Source organism: Onychostoma macrolepis, chromosome 04 (genome assembly GCF_012432095.1).
Source record: "Onychostoma macrolepis isolate SWU-2019 chromosome 04, ASM1243209v1, whole genome shotgun sequence".
NCBI classification, from domain to species: Eukaryota; Metazoa; Chordata; class Actinopteri; order Cypriniformes; family Cyprinidae; genus Onychostoma; species Onychostoma macrolepis.
The window spans coordinates 36,063,609-36,073,608 of NC_081158.1; the positions used below are offsets into that span (position 1 = coordinate 36,063,609).

General features: G+C 43.3%; 2 protein-coding genes across 9 annotated transcripts in view; one reads left to right on the top strand and one right to left on the bottom strand.

The window, feature by feature from the left end:
• The window catches only part of prr5b (proline rich 5b (renal)), an 11,399-nt gene extending 6,032 nt beyond the window's left edge, over positions 1 to 5,367 (top strand). For all 5 annotated transcript variants that reach the window (XM_058772710.1, XM_058772712.1, XM_058772708.1 and 2 more), the window contains 4 exons: positions 2,143 to 2,234; positions 2,376 to 2,516; positions 3,898 to 4,036; positions 4,113 to 5,367. In XM_058772710.1, the coding sequence (XP_058628693.1) occupies positions 2,143 to 2,234; positions 2,376 to 2,516; positions 3,898 to 4,036; positions 4,113 to 4,486 (746 nt within the window). In that variant the 3' untranslated portion in view covers positions 4,487 to 5,367. The remainder of the gene's footprint in view (positions 1 to 2,142; positions 2,235 to 2,375; positions 2,517 to 3,897; positions 4,037 to 4,112) is intronic.
• A 1,781-nt stretch (positions 5,368 to 7,148) lies between these two features.
• Positions 7,149 to 10,000, bottom strand: part of phtf2 (putative homeodomain transcription factor 2) — a 17,948-nt gene continuing 15,096 nt past the window's right edge. For all 4 annotated transcript variants that reach the window (XM_058772705.1, XM_058772706.1, XM_058772703.1 and 1 more), the window contains 8 exons: positions 9,603 to 9,731; positions 9,252 to 9,524; positions 9,038 to 9,169; positions 8,856 to 8,942; positions 8,617 to 8,772; positions 8,449 to 8,544; positions 8,245 to 8,370; positions 7,149 to 8,169 (listed from right to left, as the gene is read on the bottom strand). In XM_058772705.1, the coding sequence (XP_058628688.1) occupies positions 8,149 to 8,169; positions 8,245 to 8,370; positions 8,449 to 8,544; positions 8,617 to 8,772; positions 8,856 to 8,942; positions 9,038 to 9,169; positions 9,252 to 9,524; positions 9,603 to 9,731 (1,020 nt within the window). In that variant the 3' untranslated portion in view covers positions 7,149 to 8,148. The remainder of the gene's footprint in view (positions 8,170 to 8,244; positions 8,371 to 8,448; positions 8,545 to 8,616; positions 8,773 to 8,855; positions 8,943 to 9,037; positions 9,170 to 9,251; positions 9,525 to 9,602; positions 9,732 to 10,000) is intronic.

Genomic DNA, 10,000 nt, shown 5'->3' on the forward strand with positions numbered 1-10,000 from the left:
GTTCAGACTTGAGTCCTCGGTAGTTCAGACTTCGCAAGTTCGACTCGGGAGTGTGAGGACGAGAGGACACAAGTCCGGTAATTCTGCAGATGGAACCGCAGCGTACATGATAGCGTCAGTCAGCTCGCCTAAGTTAACTACACTGTATTACAATACGACGAAATACGATATCAAACACCACTGCCTCTTTTTGTTTTCTTTTTATCATATTAATAGTTGCAAAAATGTAGTTCAGGGAACGCATATTATTAGCGTGAAACAACACCGTCAAACAGCGCTGCCTCATTTCTGTTTCATTTAAAATATTAATAGCCACAAAAATGTGGTTCATGCAACACGTACACACATTACAATAAAACAAAATGATATATAACAACACTGCCTTTTCGTTTTCTTTAAAAAATAAAACTTTCGTTTTCATTTTAAAAATATAAAACATTAATATGTGGTTTAGGTAATATGTGCACACACACTCTGATTCACTATGTATAATAAAATGAAATATGACAAGCACAACTCTGCCTTTTTTGGTAAATGTCAGTTTTAATGAACAATAACAGCCATCATAAAAGTATAAAGTATAAGAGACTTATGTAATAGGAAATAAAGACAAAAGCAAACAATTCAGTCACGTTAACAAAGTAAGCACTGTATTATGATTAATTAATAAATAAATAATTTATGAAACATAACTTTGTGCTCAGCCAAAACGATATGACCTGGAAGAAATAATAGATTCGTGAGACCAAAGATTGTCTGTTAGATTTACCCGGGTGTGCCTCACATGTCCTGAAAAGTGAAGCTGCGGGCTCTTTGATCGCCCCCTGGTGGCTGGCTGCAGTACAGGTCATAAACCCCGCCCTCTCCATGTAAACGAATGGGACTTCAGTCAATAAAAAAATAAATTACTCTTCCAATACAATTTTCCAAAATATGGTTTTGGTCATTTAAGATAGTTATCACGCTAAAATATGTTCAATTGTTCGTTTTTGTGGTACCTTTGATTTTAGCTAGTAATTTGATGCTATAAAAACGGGGCGTGTCGTTATGGTTGATTGGATCTGCGGGAGTTTGATTCCACGGCTCCACCTCACGACTCTACTGCGCAGCCTCGGGCTCCAAATGACGTCATTTACTCAAGATGGCAGCGGCCATACTGAGATGTATTCGCTTCTCTATAGTGGAAGGATGCGGAGACGCGTCGTCCATCTTTTTTTACAGTCTATGGATTTACCCAAAACGAATTTTACGTCATGTTTAACCATGACTGAGACATCAGAGCCAGCGGCAAATGTCAGAAGGACTAGCCGCGGTGAGGCTGCTCTCAGTGGAATACATGAGCAATAAACCGCAGATTTGAGTTTTAAACAACTATATTCTCACCTGAAATACTCTTAGAACGGCATTTCATGACACAATAACAGTAATATTTTGAAAATGTTGCGTTTTTTTTTTTCGCCATTAACGCTAACTGATTGGTGCGAAATGCATTCTGGGATACCTGGCTGCCTCAAGTTTGCACAAGTCGCCTCTGGATGCATCCTTGATAAAGGGGGCGGAGCAAGAACACATCCAGGGATTTGAACTGTACTTGGCTCGATGTGAACTTTGAATTGGAACAGTACTTGGGCGACGACACAAGTACAGACAAGAACGCATATTGAGAAACAGCCTCTAACTGTGCGTTCACACCGGCGGCGAGAGTTTTTTTCATCTTTTATAATGATATGTTTGGTCATTAACTTTGAAATGCATCATTATGCAAACACATGAGCAGAGTTCTCCGCATGAAAGACCCGCGATGTGCTGCTTTATTTCTCTCCAATACGGAACGAAATCAAATTAAACTAAATGTGGATGATGTTAACTGTGATAAGATGATTGACAGGGCAGTTTAAAAAGTTACAGGATGCACGTAACTAAGCAACAGAGCGTCTGTTAAAGAAGCAGCTATGACGAAGTAGTCCGTCACAAAAAGAGTACATACTTTTAGGGCATAGTATAAGTAGGCGAATCGGGACGCAGCATCACTCTCTGCCAGCAGGTGGCGCTTTAAGCGTTTCCATGGTTTCCGCTGTAAACAACGCAGCTAGACAGAGGCAAGATGAGAAGAAAAACGCGTGTGTGTGTGTGTGTGTGCAGGTCAGAAGCTTCTGGATTCTCTGGCAGAAACGTGGGACTACTTCTTCTGTGATGTTCTGTCCATGCTGCAGGCCATCTTCTACCCCGTCCAGGTGCTTCGCCAAACACTCCAATACTCTTATTTTGCTGATAGAGCAGATTTATTTGCTCTGAACTAGTGAGAGTGTGTAAAGGATGAATTGGTGGTGTATTTGAGACCGTGTGTGTGTGTGTGTGTGTGTGTGTGTGTTCAGGGGAAGGAGCCGTCCGTCCGTCAGCTGGCTCTGCTGCACTTCAGGAACATCATCACTCTCAACATAAAGCTGGACGATGCTCTGACGCGGCCGCGGGCTCGTGTGCCACCCTCCATCATTCAGATGCTGCTCATCCTGCAGGTGTGTGTGTGTGTGTGTGTGTATCTCACAGAACAGATGCAGCCATTTCCCAGCAACCCTTCAGACGCTCGTGTAAAAAAAACATCAGAAACTTACATGACGCAGTAGATTTCCTGAGTCGACGCAGAGCTGAAACTGCGAGTTTTCAGTGCGTTTCTGTGTGTAACGTGTGTAAACTGAGTTTTATTTCCAAGCAAACATGTGTTGTATTGTGTTTGTGAAACATGTATATTTGTGGTTTTCCTGCGCTTGCATCATCTCTAACCTTCAGAATCTGAGTGAAATCTACACCCTACTGATACTTCACAAGGTGTGTGTGTGTGTGTGTGTGTGTGCTTGGTTTGTGGTTTTATTTCCTGTGTCTCTGCTAGCTGCGTTTTAAAGTGCTCGTCATAGTTTTGTTTTGTTTCGTTTTTCCATCTGTCAGATGTCAGGGTTTCTGCTGCTCTTAAAGTCTGAATTTGCCCTTTTACAAATTTAGGCCATTATGTAATATTGACAGCTCGCGGTTGAAATGCGTCCTGCAAAACCTGCGGAATCAAAATGAAGTGAGTTTGCAAATGAGTGAGCAAATACCAGTAATTTGACGAGCGCATATGATAATAAATCGCGTTGCGTGATTCAACTTAATACTCTCCTGCCATACATTTTGTGTCTGAAAGGGAAACTCCTTCAAATGCATCTTCAATACACTCAGGTGCAAAAATAACTGTCAGTACTGTTTTAACGCCTAAAGACGGTTCGCTCTGGTGCAAGCTGTTTGTAAATCTGGCCCATTGTGTTTTCCCTTGACCTTTACATACTGACATATTGTGTTCCCTTAAATTTATTCCTTAAGATGTCTTTACTTGGTCTTAAAGTCTTAAATTTACCTTCATAAAACCTTTAGAAACTCTGTACAGGTTTTCTGGGTGAAAGTGTGAGAGACGCGCTTCTAGAAATGAGATGGTCATGAAGTGTTTGGAAATGGATGCGTCACAATGTGACCCTGGACCACAAAACCAATCATAAGGGTCAAGGCTTCCCATTGATGTATGGTTTGTTAGGATCGGACAATATTTGGCTGAGATACAACTATTTGAAAATCTGGAATCTGAGAAAATCATCTTTAAAGTTGTTCAAATGAAGTTCTTAGCAATGCATATTACTAATCAAAAATGAAGTTTTGATATATTTACGGTAGGAAATTTACTAAATATCTTCATGGAACATGATCTTAATATCCTGATGATTTTTGGCATAACAGAGAAATACAATGTATTGTTGGCTATTGCTGCAGATATAGCTGCTGCTTATGACTGCTTCTGTGCTGCAGGGACACGGATGAATAATCTCAGACTGATTCTGCTGAAGATGATGATGATGTGATGGTGTGTTGCAGGGGGTTCACGAGTCTAAAGGTGTGAGCAGTGATTACCTGAAGCTGGAGTCTCTGGTGCAGAAGGTGGTGTCTCCGTATCTGGGGACGCACGGCCTGTTCTCCGGCGACGGCTCGGTCGCGCAGAGCTCCTGTGTTCTGGGTGAGCAGCGAAACGGTAAAGCTCACGCAGCAGTCGCAGCAGATCCTGCTGACCATCGTTCCTTTGCTGTTCTCAGAGAAGCGGCTCCTGCGCCGATGGCCACGCTCCGGTGACTCGCCCGCTAAGAACCCCGTGGTGCGCTCCAAGAGCTACAACATCCCCATGCTGACGCCGGTGGCCGAGTACGACCCTGAGAGCATCGCCAGCGCCGGGGTCAGACGCCACTCCGTGTGTCAGATGACCTCCTGCGCTGAGGAGCCAGACGTCTGCGAGGATCTGTCTCCTCCCATCTGCCCCGAGCCGGGCTCCGCGTCTGAATCCAGCCCCGAGACCATCGTGGACCAGACTCTGGAGTCTCTGGACTCGGACACCGAGGGAATATTCATCGACTTCCGCCGGCAGTGCTCCAGCTCGTCTGACTTCAGCCGGGAGAGCGAGAGCGCGGCGTGACCTTTGACCTGTCCACACGCACCTGCAGAGTTTGTTTCTGGATCGTGAGTGTTCAGAACAGCAGACTAACACGCTACGCTACCGTGTGAAGTGTGTGAACTGCACCGATGGACCGAGCTCTTCTACATTCATGTGAAGTTGATTCTCATGCAGAATTGGATTACATTCAGTCATTTAGCAGATGCTTTTATCCAAAGCGACTTACAAATGAGGACAATAGAAGCAATCAAAACCAACAACATGCGAGTGCTGTGATGAGTCTGTTAGCCTAGGGTTCATTTTGCAAAGCAACTGTCTCGTTTTCAAGACCTAATGGACAAAATCCTTTAACGATTTTAACTATTTAAAAAGATCATAGATAATTTAATCAAATAATCTTAAAGTGTTTTTTCATAAAGTATTGCTTTAGAAATGACAGAAAAGTCATAAGAAACGAGCACGAGAGAGCAGAGTATGTTATTAAAGCTGCTAAAGTTATTCAGACGAGCCGTGATTTTCTCCTCTTCTTGTCAAATGACTGTTTGATTAATAATACCGTAAGATCTAATAATGCACGGATGTATTGAGATGCATATGTTTTGTCTGGTCTGTTAAGACCGAGCTGACATTAACATCAGCGCAGATGTACAGAAGCACACGAGTCTGATCTGTGCGGTTCAGTCGGTGTTTTGGCATCCGTGCGCTAGTTCTTCAGTCTGAACACATGATTTTTGTTTCATAAATACTTCATCTTGTATTTTGTTGTTTTTAATGAAAGAAGGTACGAATTTCTTTGTGCTCACAAATAGAAAAGTAAGAATACTGATTTTTACAGACGTTTTATGATAAACTGTTGGAGCTGAAATCATTAGTAAGTGAATAAAACATTGTTATTTGCATGATTTTTTTTCATTATTTTGTAAATATGAAAGTTTTTACAATCATGTTGAATAATGACCCTGCCTTCACAGATTTGACTAACCTGATTGCTGTTTTTATTGTAATTCTAATTTTAAGTAAAGTTATATTTTACTGGTGATTTTAAATAAGTTTGTCCTTAATAATAATAATAATAATAATGTTTTATTTTTATAGCGCCTTTCAAGAACCCAAGGTCACTTTACAAAGTAATACAAGCAATTGGCAAACATAATACACCAAACAATCAGAAGAAACAATCATACAAACAAGTGTTAAGGAACTACAATTAATTAACTACAAGAGGTCTCGCAATCATTTGATGAAAAGAGAAACAGAGAGGCAGAAGAGTTATTTAGAGAACAAAGTGAATAGATGAGTTTTAAGTTGAGACTTAAAGGTCTGAAGAGAGGAGGCAGCACGAACATTAGCTTATTCCATAGCTTAGGGCCCATAATACAGAAAGCTCTGCCACCCACCGTAGAGAGTTTACACTTGGGCACAGCAAGCAAGTTATCATTGCTAGATCTGAGAGTCCGTGCAGGAACATATGGTTGCACTAACTCGACTAGGTATTGAGGTGCGAGGCCATTATGGGCCTTATAAACTAAAACTAAGAGTTTGAACTGAATACGTTTGTGCACAGGAAGCCAGTGAAGTTGGTGGAGGATGGGAGTGATATGCGCAGATTTTTTATTAAATGTAAGGACTCGAGCAGCAGAGTTTTGTACCATTTGGAGACGATTAATAACTTTGGCAGGTAAGCCGCTATATAAGGAGTTACAGTAGTCCAATCTAGAGGTTATAAAAGCATGAATAACAGTTTCAGCATCTGCAAAATTAAGTGAGGGACGTATACGGACAATATTTCGCAGTTGGTAAAAGCATGATTTAACAATCTGACCAATGTGTGAATCAAAGCATAGCGCAGAGTCAAACAACACTCCCAAATTTCGCACAGTTGTTGAGGGCCTAATCTGGACACCATCAATATCTATGAAGATGTCATGCTGGGAGGAGCTCTGAGATTTAGAGCCAACTAGCAGGATTTCAGTTTTGTCAGCATTTAGTTGTAAAAAGTTATCTGACATCCAGGTTTTAAGTTCTTGAAGACACAAAACAATAGAAGGGGGTGGGCAAACTGAGCTTGGTTGAACACTAAAATAGATTTGAATATCATCAGCGTAACTATGAAAATTGAGACCATGACGTCTGATGATCTGACCCAGTGGCAGCACGTAAATGAGAAATAAAAGTGGAGCAAGTACGGAACCTTGGGGTACACCACGGGAAATTAAATCCTAAATCCTTTAGTACGACATTTTCAGCTGATGTGTGAAGAATCTTTGAGAGCTGAGACTGATGAAGTTTTGGTCCCTCTTGAAGCGCTGAATTAAGAGCTGATTCCTGATTACTAATCAAACAGGCAGTCAGTCACTAACTGGGTAACACAAAGAGTTTCAGTGCTCAGTAGAGACGTTCTCCTGCTGTATTTATCCCATGGATTCATGTGTGGGTGATCGTGAACAATGTTCACTCTATTAGCGTCTCATTCAAGCCCAACATGGATGTTTCCTTATTACACATGCAGTTTTATAAGCCATCACGCACAGCAGGACTACTTCAATAAACTGTTGAAAATGGGGGAAAAAAGTTTCATTTGTAACTTTAGTGCACTACCCGTTCATACGGATCACAGCACATACCTGGTTCGTTAGCAGATGGTCGATGCACCTGATCAGCTAAAGAAGTTTGAGCGCTGCAAACACTTTTCATGAGAGATTTATTTTGTACAGTGTGTTGAAATATAAGTGACACCAGCACAAGTCTCGTGAAGCTGGCCGTACCTTCATCTGAGAAAAGAAACGTCTGACATTCATATACAGAAACTAGAAACACAAGATTCTCTCTGAAAAGCGAACGAGACATTCAGTTTCTCCTTTTCTCTTTTTCCTTAAATAGTGTTTCTTTGTAACAGAACATTTTCCCTCCATGAACAGAAATATGAATCAAACTCAGAACAGACAAAAACAAAATCACAACAAAAAAAGTAACTCTGTCAGTCACCTTTACAAAGCAGAGTTCAGAGAGTCGAATACATTCATCTCCAGCAAAAAACAAACAAAGGAAGAAGAAAAACACTTTGGTCGTTACGCCGTCTGTCCTGTCACGTACAAAACTGAACCGTTGACTCAGACTGAAACATGTAACATTTTCTGCTTTAAAGTGCACATTTTGAGGCTTTCCTAACTGACACACGTGTGTTTACAGACCGACGGAGTGTGTGTGTGTGTGTGTGTGTGAAGCGCCTGAATCAGTGTGTGATCAGATGCATTAATGTTCACTTATTGCTGAGAATAAAAACAAAGCTGAAAAACTGCAGATCAGCTGAGGAAACTCACACGCATGTAAAAACGGCAGTTTCGGTTGTGTGTGTGTGTGTGTCAGTTTCATCCGTTCCACAACGATCATCACGTCACGATGGGGCTTTTCTGTAACTCACCGATCAGACCGCGCTGGATTATCTTTCCTATGAGAACGTCACATCATGAGCTAAAATAATACTTAAAACAATGGTAACAGCTAAAACAAATACTTCAGAATAAAAAAAACACTGAAAGGGTCAAATAAATAGCTGAATTGCACAAGCACTCTGATATGACCGAACAACAGGTCAAGAGTTCATTGTCAGGAAGCCCCTGTGGAGGGGAAACAGCGCCACCGTGTGTTTGCCTCGGGAAGCAGAACTCGCTGCAGAGTCACCGTCATGATTTGATCTTCCACAGCTGTGAACCAAACACACAAACCGTGAACATAGCACCAACTTTATAATAGATTCACAGACATCCAGTGATTCTGACCTTCAGGTTGAAGCCCAGCAGGTCGCTGATGACCCCCGACACGGCCGACAGAATCACCACCTGAGTGATGTTGTACAGCAGAGGATTCATGGTCAGACCGTACAGACGGAACGGAGCGTCCAACTCCTGCGGGACAGAGACACGGTCAGCGCTCGCTTCAGTGTCAGCGATCGTGTGTGTGTGTGTGTGTGTGTTTTCTGATACCTTCAGTAATTTGGTGGCCAGTTTGAGGACGTTGTTGACCAGAGTGAGTTCTTCTTTCTTATTTGGTTTCTTTTCCATTTTCAAGTACAAGTTAATCTGAAATAGAAACGCATCAGATGAGACTCTGGGATCAGTGCGAGTCTTTAAAATATCACGTCTGGTTTGTACCTGTTCTGTGAGTAAGATGGAGGTGTTGCTGTATTTCTTGCTGGTTTCTGAGCCCAGCGTGACGAATCGCAGCAGATACAGCGACAGCGACGCGCACCAGATCACCAGCTCCCAGTTATAGTGAAACTCCAGAAACGTCTCGTGCACGTGAAGCAGCTGCAGGAGAAACACTGCCATCAACACCGGAGTACAACACGCTAGTCACGAGACAAACACACGGAGTTCATCCAGCGACTGACCTGAGCGCAGCAGATGAAGACCACCGAGAGCGTGAGCAGAAACGCAGAGGAGACGATCACGTCCACCGAGCGCTGAGGACCTCGACGCTGCAGACAGAGACGGGACATCATCCCAGTGTTAGCAACAGCATCAGGTCTCATAAAGGACAAAACAGAGCTTCTCAGAACATCAGCTTCCGTACCTTCAAGTAAGAGCGCAGCGACAGCCACATCTTAATGTTCTGCACCTTCTTCAGCCGGAAATGAGGGACTTCTGATTTTCTGGCTCTCCGCGCCGACGTCAAGTGACCAAACAACTTTGCAAACAGCAGCCGCTGAAAAACCAGGATCAGTTAGATGCTGAGATGCGCTCGGGACGCTCCGGGTTCAGTGTGTGGATGCTGACGCCACACTCACCTGCTTGTATGTCCTCTCAGCGACGCTGAGCAAGAAGAAGAAGAGCCAGATGAGACAGACGCGCACCACGAAGCTCACGCTCACCATGGCCATCACCAGAGCGTCTGCGGACGAGCCGAAGGCCACAGACACCAGCTCGCCGGCCGACAGAGACGCCAGCTGCTCCGGCTCTTTGTGCTGGAACAATCTGAATGCAAACGGAGTCAAACCCAGCGTCACAGACACCAGATTCCCAAAGATCTGATAGCCGATCCCTGGAGTGTAGAGATTGACCTGCGGGCGAGATCATGTGGTCACGAGACATTCAGTGTTTATCAGTTCACTGCATTCCTTCCTCGGATTCACACTCACCCTGTTCATTATCATGCCGCTGATTTCCAGCACAGACATGTCTGCTTTCTTGCATTCGTTTCCCTCCCACACGATGGCGCTGACGCGCTCCAGGCCCGGATTGGAGCTGTGGAGCCATGGCACGTGACCCTTCAGCAGCAGAGACACACATCATTTACACACCTACTGCAACAAAACACCTGGGGCCAGTTGTTCAAACAGTTGAATCTGGATCAGAATGATCTGGATTTGGAAATCCTATGTTTTGCTATCCAGGATCAGGGAAACCCATCTTACTTTCGTGCCGGTTTTTCAAAGCAAAATTGGTTTGGATCACCCTGATCCAGATACACACTTCTTCAGATTTCCAGATCTGGATTACTAGTGCTCTACGGAGCCCCTGAAGGGACATGATGATG